This window comes from Seriola dumerili, unplaced genomic scaffold (assembly GCF_002260705.1).
Source record: "Seriola dumerili isolate Sdu_G_001 unplaced genomic scaffold, Sdu_1.0 BDQW01001661.1, whole genome shotgun sequence".
Taxonomy (NCBI): Eukaryota; Metazoa; Chordata; class Actinopteri; order Carangiformes; family Carangidae; genus Seriola; species Seriola dumerili.
In genome coordinates, this window is record NW_019175916.1 from 181,772 (window position 1) to 198,023 (window position 16,252).

Sequence of the window (16,252 nt, forward strand, 5' to 3'; positions counted from 1 at the left end):
CGTATTGTAATCTTTTCTCAGTCCAACGTGGTTTCTTCTCAGAGACTGCTTCACATTTTCTACACTTGTTTGGTAAGTTGAAAACCTTAGACCATCATGCAGAGCACCGTGCATGCGCCTCTGCAGGTTTGTTGTGTTTTTTAAAAGCGCTCCTTGTTACTTTTTCTCCTCCTTTTTTTCGTGCAACAGCTTGTTTTGTTGTTCGCCTCAGCAGTCCCGGTCAAGATGTGTCTTTTTTTCTTCTTGTTCTCAAGTCATTTGTGGCTGCAACTGAAAGAGATAAAGTATCATGTTAGTTTTGATATAGTGAGTGCATTGTCATGTCTCTTCGGTGTCCTTGCTTTGGCCAATCTGTTGACTGTTGTTGAAGTTGAACGCGGAGTCAAGTGCCGCCGCCGCCGCTGCCGCTGCTGCTGCTGCTGCTCGGTCTGTCAGGCAGCAGCGGAGACAAGTCTGCAGGAATTCACCTCAAGTCCAGCTGAAACCACAGAGAGGGTTACTGTACAGGATGGATTTTTATTGCACTTCACACCAGTTTGGCATGTCATCCAGGGTTTATATTAGCTGTAAAGCACTAAACGCTGGATCCCTGCATCATTGTCATGCCTGTCCCATCTCGGGATACGCAGAGCCGGCGTTTGTCCCGGACTCTGTGCGTGCTGCGGTTCACCAGTGGTCGTCTGGAAAATGATAGCTCGGTGGTTTTTGCTGTCATGCCAGTTAATAATAAAGAGAGTGATGCTCTCGTTCCCATGAAATTTATGTTCCTTTTTCTCTTGAACAGCACCGGGACTAACATTACGTCATTCTGCAGGCCAGTCGATATTTGATTAACCGCTGAGATGTTGAGGGTTACTTTCAGGAAGGTTGTGCTGACGAGGCGCGCTTTGTGGCTCGAAAAGAAGAAAGATGTTTTAATCATTTGATTACTCTCCGCTGTCATTATGTTTATGTGACAACACTATCAATAACCACTTGCTCCTCGTGCACGCTGCTTTAAATTACTGTGTAGGCTTACAGTTTTATTGTGTCCATTTAATTGGCAGTGTTAATAACACCTAATAAGGTATTTAACTTTGATGATGATGATATTAGTAATTTTGATAATTTAATACAGACTGAGATGGACTTTTATTGAAAAGAAATAGAATGTTATTATAGTACATCAGTAGAATAAAGCAAAATTTTATGGAAACAACAGTTTTCCGCTCTTTGTTGCAAAACAAATGTTTTCAATTATCTTTTGAGACTGAAAACGAGTTATAAATTCCTTTAGAAATAATCAACTAATAATGATAAACTAATTGTGTCAAAATCTAGCTTTTAGTAATATTCTACTGAAGTGAATTAGTCAAGTCAAGGAAAATAAATAATGCACAACATCAAAATAGGAATGATTACATGAATAAATAAAACAAAATAGCAAAGACTGTAAAGTCACTGACTCTAAGCTGACTCTAACTTGTGTTATTTAGTAACCTTGAAGCAGATTTAATTCTAACCATATTTTGCACAATGTTATATTTGCAGTCCAGCAGCTCACTGCTGCAATGAAATGTGACCTACAATGAGTTTATTTGTTGATGGTTGTTGCATGTGCTCAAGGTGAAACTTTCCTCTGGTAATGATTGTATCAATGAGGGAGTCAAATGACAAAAATCATAACACCAATCACACAGACTGATCAACTGTTTGGCCACAGACTTCTCATTTCACCATAAAAAAATTCTGCATGAATTTTATTGATTTGTACATTGTGCTGGGACTTTTTTTGTCTTTTTGAACAATGGTACTTACTTACACGAACTTTTTGTGCGTAAGAATAATGTCAGTGGTGTTAGTCCCATGGCCCTCTGGGGGGGTGCTTTTGTATTTGTTATGAGTTTACATGTGGTGGAAGGGCCAGTAATTGATAGTTATTGAGGTTTACATCACAGCAGTCTTTTTGTCACGCATTCAGTTCAAGAGCAGAAGTTCAGGGCAGACATTGTCTAAGAGGGCCATGTTCCCTGCCTCAGGGATCGCCATGATCCTGCCTTGAACTTGTGCTGTCAAAGGCCCCGGCTATGGGGAGCTGGAGATTAGAATTTCTGCGCATGTTTGTGCTTGCTTTAACCCAATATGCCTTTGCACCCCAACCCCTCTTTTCCTCACCATATTGTTTAAATTCTAATAGGCGTTCTACCTGGAGAATTCCTCCCCAGCTCCTCTTGAAATTGAACGCCGGACCCTAATCCTTCCCTTCGCTCACATCCGGATATAGTTAATATAAAGTGCAACCAAATTTCCTCTGCTAACCTAAAACATCTATATCAAATGAGAGCCAAGTGCCCCTTCCTAGGAAAGGACGTTGAGTACTGATCATTTGAAGTGTGAAAGCTATTGGATAATTCACAGAGGCATTCACAGAATTAATGGTTAAAAAGTTTTATGTGTCATGTGGTTTGAATTTCCTGATAAATATGATGAAATGATTAAGTCCCGTTTTAGAAACAGGAACAGGAAGGTAAAAGTTGAATTTCTGCATCTGTTTTAAAAATCTATTTCTCATATTTTTTCATTAGTGCTTTCTAGCGATATCAGTTTTTCGGATCTATTGTAAAGTTTCAAATTTTAATGAAGTAATTCATAGTTGCACAGGTGTTCAGTGTTCAGAAAGCCTGAAAACAAATGTGGCAGCAATTATTGTATAAACAGCCGAAGGTTCAATGTAACTGCATTTGAGATAAAAATGTGGCCTAAAATGTTGATTCAAGACACCAATAACTGGCAGCATGTCTACAGGCTTTTTGAAGCACTACCCCTAATACTTGCCATCATCCTGGGTCTAGTTTGGGTTGAAGATTAGGATCAGCTGTGTTAGTCATGTTTGTTGTGTCAAAAGAGACCAGGTGAGTGTTTGGGGCCCAGCTGAAGAGACGGAGTGAACTGGTGACAGAAAGAGAGAGCAGGGCTCATTGCTTTCTGACAGAGAGACCCTGTCCAGACCCTGTTCTGCAGGCTCGGTCATGAAGTACAGCTTGTTAGGAAAACAGCACTGCTTAGCATAACACAACATTGACTGTTTTGACTGTGCTTGAGGAAATAGTCTGTACCCATGAAAAAGACACACATGTACATACATAGTGTATGAAGGTATTCATGCTCGACATGTGACATGTGGCACTGACTTGAGTTTCAGATGCGTTGCAGTTCTTGTGACTTGATGATGGTGGCAGGTAAAGGACTAATTAAGATTGTGCTATTTGTGTGTAATTAATGCATACTCAGTGCTGTAAATGCTGCAGAGGTTTCAGTCATCACCAAGAGTAGACATGAACAACAAACCACACATTTAATGCTAATGATTACATTTATTGTCTCTCAGCAGACAGTGCCAGCCTGGAACATTTTTTAAAGCAGCTACAACAGAAAAAATGTCATTGCGTCGTTAACTGTACACTTTATCTGTTAGCGTTTTTGTTTCTCTGCACCTCCCCGGCACTATTCAAATAGATTATACAGGCTTAATTCACTTACTGAAGTACAAAACGAGTGTCCATAACTCTAGTTTATTCACATGCTCTTCGGTTCAAACCTCACTAGGGCCAACTTTGAGCCTCCTGTATGAAGTTTGAATGTTTATTATCGGTTTGCATGTCCTGTTCCAAAAGATCTGCATGTGAAGTGTTGATCACCATGATCACAGCACTGACTCGAAGATGAAGATGGTCCCTGTGCCATGCTGTGTGCTGTGCTCCAAGGAGGGGATTAATAAGACTACCATAACACTTCCCATATTCACTTAACAACTGCTAAATAAAACATCTGTCAGAAGGTGCTGAGCATCTATAGTACTGGCATGTGGTGACCGGTCAGAGGTTGTTTTTTCGCGTTTGTCAGTTATGAGGATAGTTTACACGACATTGTACTGGACAATGATTAGATGTCCAAATACAAGATGCTCAGTGGAACAAAAGCAGTCATCAAGTGTGATGTTAGATGTAAGGCCAACGGCTTAAGTCCAGAGAACACTCAAATAATACTTTTTTTCTATAGCTTACTTTGCTGAGTAGGCTGTAATCAGTTTTTCTAAAAAAAAAAAAACCTTTTCTGATTTAATCAAATAAGGTCAACTTTGTTTGATGTTGTCTTAACACAAACATCCTAACCAGAAATTCTAAAGTAAAAAGCAGTATGCAATTATTAAAATAACAATTTTATTCAGAAAATCACTGTTTAAAGAATAAATAACCTATGAATCTGACCGAGCTTTCAATGCAAGCTTTTGGTACTTGACAGCTTTAATATTCTTTACAGACACAATGCAGTCCGTATTCAAAATGTACTGCGTCGATAACAGCTACACATGCTGCCGAGGCAGGACCTCAAGTGTGCAGCATCCCACATAAAGAGTCCAAGTGACTTTTTCTGATAAAAATTGTGTAAATTTATTTCTACTTTTTCTGCCTAGTGCTAGTGCTTTACTTACTGTAGGCAGGGACAATTATCTTAGCTGTTTTAAAACTTGGTCGTTTAATATTTAAAAGATTTAAATGTGAGTGAGACACCACTTGTGCATCAAACGTAAGAATTGATTAAAGTGCACAAAAGAGCCTTTAAATGTCGTGCTCTTACTCTTGGGAAGCTGTTAAAATGCACCTGTTATTTCTGTTGTTTTTGTCTCTGAATTTGTCCCATGAATATAGTCAAGCTGTTTTTAATATATTTTAAAAATGATTTTGTGTTGTTGTGCATGATTATCTTCCTGTAAGTAAACAGGGGGACAGGATTATATTCACATCATTTCTAGGCCTTTAATTTTTATGTGTCTGTGCCTCAGTTTTATATTTTTTAAGCAGTGCGCAGGTATGAGGTATTCCTCTCTTCTGGGAAAGTTCGTCCTCTCTTTCACTTTGAATTAATAAAGCATCTAAAACAATAACTGAAACCACATTTAATATGATGCATGGCTATTACTAGGGAGTAGTTATTGTCGCCAGTCCGGCACCATATGTGTTAGACCAGATTCTGTCACTTTGTGGTGAGAATAAACATTAGAGGACAGCACCTTGAGACTATGGCTTCAATATGGTGTTGGTATTTGGTTGAAAATTTCAAACATGGTTTATTAAGTCATGGTTCTCACCCACATTTACTCTCTCGCTCTCTCTCTCTATATATATATGTATATATATAATCCACTGTTTTCCATGGTTTAACAAGCCAGAACATATTAGCCTTGATGTCATTTGAGGGCATCCTAGATTACTATAGTGTATTTTTCCTCTTGAATGCTGGCGGGGAAACACAAGTCATTCACTTCCTCTCCTTGCTTTCTTCTTTTCTTTTTTTTTTTGTAGTTTTATGAGAAGTTGGCCAGAGTGATGAACTCAGACCAGGAAAGGCCATTCGTGTGCAACGCTCCTGGCTGTTCTCAGGTGAGTGTGTCAAGACAAAACAACACACCAGAGTTTGCATTTATACATGTGTGTGTGCGTGTGAGGGAGCCTGTTTTACTAAGAGTGTGGTGTCCAACAGCTTTGTGGGGACCAAAATGTTGGACCCCACAAAGGGTGTGTGTGTGTGTGTGTGTGTGTGTGTGTACATCTGCCTGTAATATGAAGAGGTGTACAATTAGTAGGCCTGAGGTGTAGAAACAGAATAGCTTGGAACCGAGTGAAACACAAACTGCAAATAACACTATAGGTGTAAAAATACCTATAGAAATGCTCTTTGAAGTCAATACCAGCGCTGTTGCTTTTTTAGGATACAACTCTTTAAATAGAGAATAGTAAACATGTAGTTCAGTTTCAGAATTAGAACACTTATTTAACTCTGTACAAGCAATTCTTACAGTCCTACTTCTTAAAAACTTAACAGCGTTTCCCCACGGAGGACCATTTGATGATACATCGACACAAGCATGAGATGACCCTTAAGTTCCCTTCCATAAAGAACGACAACATGTTATCAGGTGAGTTACAGCCACATCAATACAGACACACACTACCTCAGCAGCTCAGCAGGTGTGTGCCTTGGTGACTCATGCTCAGACGCACTTGTCTATCATCACAAAACTTTATGGCATGTCTATACCAGTTGTTTACAGTAATGTAAATCATATGACACATCCTAGCTTGCAACTCAGTGCATACCATATACGCACAACAGGATGAAGAGATGTTGACATATTATTGAGGCACATTATGTTAAATGTCTTCCCTGTTTCTTTATGTGATTTGCATTTTCCCATCATTAGACGTGTTCATCTTACTATATGATGAACTACTATATGTTTTATGGATGGTGGGGTATCCAAGCCCCAGGTGACATGCTGATCTGTTCAAAGAAACATCAAATTTATAGACTGTGTACTGCGTATACAAGTGTCAACCTAAGGCCAATCCATAAGTATAGATCTCCATTCCTAGAAATGTCCCTGCCACACTAGACGACAGTGTGTGCTGCTTCAGCCACGTTGCAGAGATTGTGTCTTCTTTATTATTTACACTCTGTGGACAGCAGGATCGGATTTTCTAGGCCAGGTGTCCTTATTGCCTGTTGTCTGAGTTACAGCTCTGGCCGTTTTTCTTACTGAGACCTTGACCTCAAGAGAAAATAGTCAGTAGTTATACTGTAAGTTACAACTCAAGCACACATGGTAACATGGCCTAAACTAGTCACAATAATTGTCTGCTCTTTAGCCTTTAGTACTACAGCTGTTGCCTTAAAGTTAACCTCCCGCTCCATTTGTTAATATTTTCATTGACTCATAGGTATATTTTTTATTAATAGAACTTGAGTTACATTCTCACTCTCTCCAATGGAAAAGATGTATATTTAGAGTAACACTGTATTTTGGGTACAAAGTTTGAGTCAATCCCCAGTCTAGCCAGAATGGATAAACAGACCATGAAGTATGCTTTTAGCCTTTGAAACAAGCCTGATCCTAAAATCACCTTCAACTGTCTGAAATCTGATCTGTGTGCACCCCCCCACAATGTCAAGCTGAATACCGTGGCTTGACTGAGTTTAACAAATGAGACCCCCACTCGGTAGGTGGGATCTGTACTTCATCAGCTGAAATGGGGCTGTCAAGTTTAGTATCTCTCTCTCCCTAACAGTGCTGAAGTGATGTTTTCTTAAAATCACTGCAAATATGGAACAACAATGTCCATTTTTAAAACTTTAGTCTTGATGTGGATCCTCATTAACTTCCTTAAAGTATTTACTATGTTAACTCTGGTTTACAAGAACAAGTAATAAAACAAACAGCATTTTAACATGAAGCCGAATCAGTGAGGCTGGAAAAAAAAAAAAACTTAAGCATTAAGGAAAAGGGTAAGTGATTTTTCAAATTAAAGAGCTAACAATAACAATTATGCAATGAAACAAAAACAAAACTGCCATATCTGTGATATTAATACAAATAGATCTGGTTTTAATTTGTCCAACATATACTGTACTTCTTGCTGACATATGTAGTTTGTTTGACATATTGTTGTATTGTGTGTCCTGTTTGTTTGTTTAGTGTTATTCTGTCATTGTATACTTTATGTTTCATTGTGCCCCACCAAGGGGCTGCAGATGAAAATGCTTTAAGCTAACTGTGGTATAATACATCAAATGGTAACATGCACTGTCCTTTACAAATAAATGAAAATGATAAAAAGAAAATTAAGAAAAATGAAAAACAACCATTTTCTGCATGTTCCTATGCTCTGTACCTGTACTCTTTTGCTACAAACTGAAATAACAATAGTTGATTTAAAAGCTAAAACCTGAAAAACTTTTCCTTGATTTCCAGACCAGACACCCACGCCAACACGTTTCTTGAAGAACTGTGAGGAGGTGGGATTGTTCAGTGAACTGGACTGTTCCATTGAACAGGAGTTTTGCAAGGCCCAGGAAGAAGAAGACAGTAAACAGGTACTAAAGAGCACAGTATAAATCCTCAGGCTTAAAAAAAAACCTAGGTGAACCCAAAGCCAGAGCCTGACCACACGGGGTATGTCAGGCTATTGTGAACTGTTATCTGGTGCTATCATCAGTCATGTCACCAACAACAGCCCACAAAATATGAACTGATACACATTCTTTTAATAGATGCACAACACGTAGACGTCATGTAACCGCACTCTGCTCTGTTAAAGAGGTGATAATCACAGATATGTAGACACCCTCAATATTTCTGCCATGTTTTCTTCTTCTCATCCAAAATGTAGTCATGTGTTGCACATCCAGCCCTTGTTGTGCCCCAGATGCCATGCTCCCTGATCCCCATCAGTCCTGTTGACAGTGACAGACAGGGCTAGCAGGTGGAGATTTGTCACCCACCACAGTTAAAGAAAAAAAGAGATCAGCTTCTCCACCTGTAACTTCAAACAGCTCTCCAGCCATTTCTCAGGGAGGGAGTCCTGTTTCTTTCCAGACATAAAGACAGACCCTTGAGACAACTTTTGTGGAAGCAATAAAAGACCTGACCAGACATTCTCACATGTGAGCAGAGTTGCAGAGCTTTGACATTTGATAAAAGACGTGCTCATTTATGCACTATAGATCTGCCCTGAGGCACGACTACCTGAAAGGTACTCGTCAAATCACCACAAGAGAGACTGCTTATCTAATGTCTGGGAAGATGTGCAGTGCACGCTGAAGCTAAGCTGTCATTGGGTGGTTTGGCTCTGAAGCTCATCTGTGCTCAGGTCATGCCATGTCTAGCCTCCAGAGCCTGTGTGGTTTACGATGGGAGGCTCTGCTAACTCAGCAGGAGGCGAGTCAGAGCAAGACTCTGAGGGAGCGCAAAAAACACAATAGGCATAGATAAGGAGCAAAAACACTGAAACGTCAGGAAAACAGCATCGGCCAATGTAAATATAAAATAGTTACACGATCATGTACAGACATTCCTGTATGAGTGATTTAGTTATTTTGTAATGCATTTCTAAAATTTTGTGACTGTCTCTATTCTTTTTATGCTTCACATTTGACTCAATGCAAATTACTTCAGCTCTCTGTTTGTTTTACCTCAAGATGTGTGAGCTTTGTTGAGCTTTGGAATGTATATTCCATTATATGTAACAGAGGCAAAACTGACAACTGTCCTGCTGGGTAAATAACAATAACGAAGCCTGGTCTCCATTAGACTCATTGTTTCCCTAATTCAACTCAGAAAAAGCCTGTAGATGATAGTTTACATAGTTCCTCGTTACCAATTCAAGCTGGGTGTATGGAGCCCAAGGCCAAACAGTTGTAATGCTTGGGTTGTGCTGAAAATACAACTTGCTGGGGAAATTTTGACACTCTTGACAGATGTATACCTTCTTTCTTTTCTTTTGCTCTGCAGAACATCTCACTGCACGGCCAGGCAGGCCAAGGCCAGCACCAGCAGTCCCACTCACGGATGGGCAACCATGATACCAGCATAGTGATCCAGCAGGCCCTGCCCTCTCAGTCCAGCTCCGTCATCACTCAGGCTCCATCCACAAATAGACAGATAGGGTGAGTGGGCAACACAACCGGAAAATCTGGCAAAACATCAGCAAAATAAAATTAAGTAACAGTTACAAAAATGTAAATTATATTAGAGAAACAATAGTTTTTTGTATTATTAATTTAGTGTGGGTGAGTTTTCGAGTTTGTTTTTGTTACCATGGGGTAGAAGCAGTGTAAATATCTGCTGACAGACTGAAAATTATCTGAGAAGTGCAGTGATCGGAGTGTATCCTCTCACCTCAAGAGTGCCCCTGTTATAGCTACAGCCGTAGGCTCAGCCTGGTCCCTTTGTGTCGGTGCCGATTGTCATCGCTCCGTAGTCTCTGAGGTAATGTCAGTATTTTGTTACATTTTGAGCAATGTGTGTGGGACTGGCGATTCATGTTTTGCTGTTCATTCAGTATTGTCCCACAGCAGAGCATGCCAAAGAGGGTCCCAGAGGACAAGATGAGGTCATTGTTGAAGCCTCAGTTGTGACTGCTTTTACAACGGTTTAGCATTTCATGCTTTAAAATAGTTCCTTTCACTGTATGGGAATGTCAGCCATAACATTAGAGTTCTCTTTCTCTGATACCTTTGCATACAGGTGTGTAATAACAGCCAATATAGAAAATATATTAACAGCTTTTTAGGGTGCTGCTTTGTCATTTACCTGCAGTCTTTAGTGGTCAAGGAATAGTTCAGAGTTTAATGTGTTTTCAATCATAGTCATAATCAGACTGGGTGCTGATGATTCATATCTGGTCTCTGTATGTAGTGAGGTTGGGTGAGGCATTGATTTTATAGATCCTAAGAAGAATCATGAGCTATCAGTTCTTTGAGGTTGATGTCTTTCCTTCTACAACCCTTTGGTTTTTACATATGAATAACATAATCATTACACACAAACATTTAGACACACTTCTTTTCCTCACGATGACACTGCACAGACTTTATTCATATCCCTTATCCCTTCACCCCAACCACCTTCAAACTTGTGCCAGGGCTTTGTTACTGTAAACCAGGCCTGTGGCAGGCTAGTTAGACATTGAGATGGCTCAGTGTTATAGACCTGCGTTGTGTCGAGGTTGTCCTGTGTAGATTTACAGCTTGAGGAGTTAGTGAATATTGGATGGGAGGCCCATCACTAAGCCTGACTGACACCCCGTCAGGCTCTTTGTCGAGGACAGGGGTGGAATTTCATCCCCTTGGAGGAGCAGCAATCACTGCCAGTAACAGAGACTTTGCTGGGCCTGTTTCACCTGAGTTTACCTGGCATTAAAAACTCCTCACCTTGCTAAAACGTGGATTTCACGTCTTATATGATCACAAATCTTTCAATGCATTGTTTAGAGACTGGTAGTTTTACTGCTTGCTCACATAAAAACACATCACTTGAAAATCAGAGACGTATGGTGGTGGTTTTCAGCTGCAGAATGGCACAGAAGTCCCAGCTGCAGTTATCTGTCTCACATTATTTGAGGCAGTCCCTGAGCAGCAATTGCTGAAACTGCAGGGACGTCACTTGTTTACGAGGATGGTGGTGTCCTAACACATGAATAGAATGAGCAGATTCACACCAGAGAAAACTGATCTGGAAATGTTCACATCAGCAGGAAAATGAGTTGAGGAAACCCCTCCACTGAGAAGCAATGCTTCCACAGGAAGCCATTAGGGCCAACCAAAGGCTCCATGCACAGAGTTTCTCCACAGGAACTTCCTACATACAGAATAAGCTGGACACTTCATAGGCTAGCTGCACTCCAATGGTTCCATATGACGCCTGTCATAATTAGCCTTTTGTTCTGTTAAGCCACCTCAATTATAGTCTCCAATATGTTTTAACATCCCATATCTTGGTGAAGAAAAGAGAATCATTTAAAACTAAACTTTAATCCACACTACATAAATTCTTTACAGTGCAAATGTTTATACTTAGATTTACTCAAAATGACTTTAGAGACCATTAAGAAACAGTAATCCCTGTCAGGAATGGTAAGGTTTGTGTATGTGATCATTACAGGCCTATAAAGCTTTTAATCTTGACACACTTTATGGAACTCTGTGGTGAATTTATCTCTGAATGAGACAAAATCACCAAACAAAATCAGTTTAATCTCACTTCCATCTGCTTCCTCGGTTTGTTCCTCTGCTCTGCTGAACGCACAGCGTGAGCATCCAATGAATTAGGATAACAAGTCATTTTCATTGCTCCACAATGTTTACTAAAGAGCTTTGAGGCTTGGAATCAATTAGGATTGGCTTTCCTCAAGTCCATTTACTTTAGGGTTGAGCTGGGCCTGCAGCTGTGAAACCTGAGGACCTCTCTCTCGCTCTCTTTTTCTCTCTCTCCCCCTGCTCTGAGTCCCTAAACAAGGTCTTTGGGGAGCTGCACTGACACAAACCAGTGTTAAAAACAGGCACAAGAAAGAGCCAGCAGATCTTAATGTCACGGCTATCATTATGATACAAAGGGGAGTGGCGTCCAACAGATTTGAATGCTCTGTGCTTTTCATTTTGTAAACATCTGGCACTGAGTTATGTCAGAGTTAAATGCATTGAACATTACGAGTCAACCATGTGACATACAACATTCTGTAGAAACCTCAACCTTTTTACTTGTAAGTGTGGATGTGTGGGTAGATGGGTGTGGGCAAAAGGAAATAATTCTTCTATTCTGGCTCAACAGTGGAACTCCAATCATTTCCATCACATAGCACAATCAACCTGAATGCAGCTGGGTTAAATGAGGAGTGATTACAGTACAGATGTGGTGAAATATCTGATCATCAATTTTTGATGACTTGGTATTTAAATATCTCTCTCAATTTTGGCTGTGTATTAAAACAGGTGCCTTTATTAAATGAGGGCAGTTTCTTTAATGGTTAATATTATGAATGTTGAGGACTGAGTGAATCAAAAAGGTGCAATTCTTTTAAAACCAGACTGTTGATTTCAGGTGGTTTTGGTTTGTCATCATCTTACCAAGACAATATTTTGCAATTTTTCTTGGACTTAGATCCATTTCAAAATCGAAGTTTGTATCATTTTATTCATGTGCAAAGGTGACATGAAAAATGTATCATTTGCGGTTTGGCATTTATATGTAGTGACTCCTTTTGTCTTTAAGTTTTCTGTGGAAGATTTATCTTTAATCTTAACTGTGTCTTGTTGGTGATGCCCCACCCCGGGCATACTGTGTGCAACTCTAAGTTTGACAGTCACATCACTGTGCAAAGTTCTGAAGGAAGTCAATTTGTGGTTTCATTTCCCATGCTGCTTTAAATGCAATATATTTCACACCTCAGAGCCACCATCTACTTGTGGTCCTTGTTTTTGCGTTTAAGGGAAGTAGCACAAATAGATGTCAGTCTGCATGCCTTCAAAAGGTTTTTTGCAAAACCCAAGTGTAGGGTGATATATTTGCTCTTAACTTGATGTGTTTTCATACAGGACCACAGGGTCAAAGATCTGATGTGGGCTGCTGATACCTGCCATTCTTTCTATTTCAAAGAATCCGCTTGACAATGCTTAATTACATTTATTTTGCTTAATACAGATTATGACCATCAATCATGATCATTGACAGATATGATTCCTTGATCATCTCTTGCACTTTCTAAAAGAAACTTGAACTTAATTGTCACCGCTTGAAAACAAATGAACTGTAATTTCATGTGCAAATGCAATCTGTGCATGGTCTGTCACATACTGTATATATATCAAGATTCAGGAGCTCTCTTAGCTGCTGATATATACTACTGCGCTCACAGTGTAACTGATTAATCCTACCTTTGATTATTATTATTATTATTTTGATCCCAGGATGCGTTGCATATCACAATTTTATAGATTGCTTAGCACCTTTTCCCATGTGTATGATAAATAACTGTGCTGATTTCTACGCCCATTGTGCCAGCGCCTCCACACCTATGCTTAAAGTTGTGGGCTCTCCGTGGACAAACATTGACCTTGTGAACTTCACAATTTAAACAAAACTTCCTTTATTATTGTTTATGATTAGATTGTATTCAGAAAGCGGTGATAAGGAGGGAGGTCCGTCCTGAGTGCAGGAGCTCAGGACCTCTACAAAATGCCTGAGGTGCCCTCATGGTCCGACTTGACAAATGCCCTTCTCCACGGGCAAATATAGGCAATAATCTCAACCATGTATAAATTTTAGTGCTAATGTACACAGAGTAGTAGCAGGTGGAGAAAACAAATACACAAGGGTAAAACAAAGGTGTAATCAATTACAAAAAAGGGAAAGAGAGAAAAAGAAAGAGAGAGAATACAGGATGTACATCTGACCTGAATTAAGATGAGCTCATTGTGTACTGCAGTGGGTTTAATAGTGCGTTTGTAGAGGAACGCCCAGACTCTGTTCCCTCTCATTCCAGCGGGGCTGTGTCATCCCTGCCCCGGGGCCACCACACATGCAGGCTCAAGCACAAGCAACTCACACACAGGGACATGCCTCACAGCTCTGGGGAGCACAGGGATCACAACGTGGGGAAGTGTGGAAAAGGGGGATCAGAGGTGGACAGAGGAGAGGAAGAAAGGGATCAGAGGTGGATGGAGGAGAGGAAGAGGGGGATAGGAGGTAGATGGTGGAGAGGAAATGAAGGATCAGAAGGGTGGAGGAGAGAGAAAGAGAGAGGAGAGAGGCGTAAGATGTGGAAGGCATGGGTTTCATACCAGGATGGTGGCTAGCAGGGTGGAGGAGATTATAAAAGACATATCTGAGCAACGAAAGGAAAAGGTACATGATGTTTGGATTGAAGCATGAACCAAATGGGATCAGGACAATGAAGGTGTGGGAAAAAATGCACTGAGATTATGAAAGGAAAGTGAAGATGGAAAACTGAATGAGAGGCAGAGGGATGAGACTGTTTGTGGAAGACAGAAATTAGGTGGCAGTATAAGAGGAAGATAAGCTGGTTAAGGAGGACAGGGACAAAGTTTTAGGAGATCAAGAGGGAAAAGGATAAAGTATCACTGAAAGTGAAAGGGGCTGTGTATGCCAAATGTTACGACACCAGTCAGGTGCTGCTGACAGATGCCAGGTTAGCTTGTAACAAGATGACACAGTTGTTGCTGAAGAGTGTTTCTGATTCACTGGTGATGTACTGACATGCTTTTTACTTTCGTTGAAAATGAAAGACAGCTCATCTTCACTGTCCTCAGCCAATGGCATCTTCTGAATCAAAACAATATCATAGTTGGTGAATAAATACGGCAATACTAATGCTAATTTGTTCCAGAGTATCATTCACCTCCATTCCTCAACTGTGCCTTGGCATGGCTTTACTCAGCTAGAGGCTCCCTAATGTGAGGACACCCCATCCCAGATCCATCCCAGTGCTGCACCCTCCCAGCATCAATCCCTCCTCTAGCCCGCTAATAAAAGTCAGCCTGTGTCGTAACCCATTAGGGCTGATTTATTTGATCAGATTCGTATTATTTCCTCAGTCCAAACCCCATGGCACTCTCCTCCCACCAGTGATTAAAGGCAGTAAATCAGGGGCAGGTCCTGTGTAGTGTTTACTCAGAGAGCCAGGCAGCTGCAAGCTGTTTGAGGCCCTTGTTTCTCCCTCTGTTTACCTCCGTTCCCATGGCGACTGCACCACCGTCTCCCGAACGTCTGGAACTTGGCCCTGGGCTGTTTTGGTTACGTTCGAAAGTTTTTAGCTGCTGTGTCTACCCAGAGCTCGCAGTGACTTCACCCAACGAGGAGTGAGCGCAGTGATGTTGGACGAGTCGAGGAGGAAAAGAGAGGGAAAAGAGAGAGGAGGAGAGGAGGGAGGGACAAAATCTGGGGGTAGGCAGGCACAGGGTGGGGGGAAGGCGAAAAGCCAAGAGCATTACATCATTGCTGGAGCAGAGTCAGAAAGGGAAGGATATGAGTCAGTGGACTGACTGCACCTCTCTCTCTCCCTCTCTTGCTCCTCTTGGATGGCAGCCAAGCCCCTTGTGTTCAAGTCCCCAGTACTTGAGTTGGAGTTGGGATTGTGGGGATTGGGACAGTAAAGCTTAGTGTGTGTGCAGACTGCAGGATTTGTAGGTTAGAGCAAGCAAGTCCAGAGGGGCTTGAGTTGAGGTGTGGGCACCCTGAGGGGTCCAGAAGAGAGTTTTAGAGGATTAACAGGACAATGAAGGGTTGTCAGTTCTGCTCCATCGGGGAGAAAAATAGCAGGATAACTTAGAGAAATAAACTATGGAAGAAGAGATAAAAAGCAAAAGAGGGACTCAGGGAGGGAAGAAGGTCTAGCAGTGATGTCATGGTGGACTGAAGGTGGGTGGGGGGGTGGTGCAGTGGTGGTTCTTGGGCGGGGATTGTGGAAGAGAGAGCAAGGCACTCAGTAATGTGAGAGTGCAGGGTCAGGACTGCAGAGTGTCTACCTGCTCTCCCCAGGGGCCCACAGCCCAGGCTATTATCAATCCCCTCAGTGGAGCCACAGCCTGTCATTATTCACTCACATGCACACACACACACACACCCACACATACACACACACATGCACACATGTTCACACACAGGTTCATGAACATTCACACTCTGGCACATGCACTTATTCACACACTTACACAAACGCTCCGAACATGAATCTACTAATATACCGTACATGTCGGATGCATAATATTTTCATGAGCAAACAGAAATAACAACAGAAAGCAGAAGAGAACTAAAGGGTAGGAACATGTTTTGTAAGAAACATTTAATATTTATTTTCAGATTGTTGTTTGCCCGAATACTTTATCAATCAACCAATTCAAGAATGAGAAGGCCAACAAC

The 16,252-nt window shown here is 41.0% G+C and overlaps 1 protein-coding gene across 1 annotated transcript in view; it reads left to right on the forward strand.

The window, feature by feature from the left end:
- creb5 (cAMP responsive element binding protein 5) overlaps positions 1–16,252 on the forward strand; it is a 39,194-nt gene continuing 22,942 nt past the window's right edge. The window contains exons 1-5 of the mRNA XM_022768475.1: positions 1–72; positions 5,343–5,420; positions 5,863–5,956; positions 7,790–7,911; positions 9,329–9,483. Of these exons, the coding sequence (XP_022624196.1) occupies positions 5,367–5,420; positions 5,863–5,956; positions 7,790–7,911; positions 9,329–9,483 (425 nt within the window). The 5' untranslated portion in view covers positions 1–72; positions 5,343–5,366. The remainder of the gene's footprint in view (positions 73–5,342; positions 5,421–5,862; positions 5,957–7,789; positions 7,912–9,328; positions 9,484–16,252) is intronic.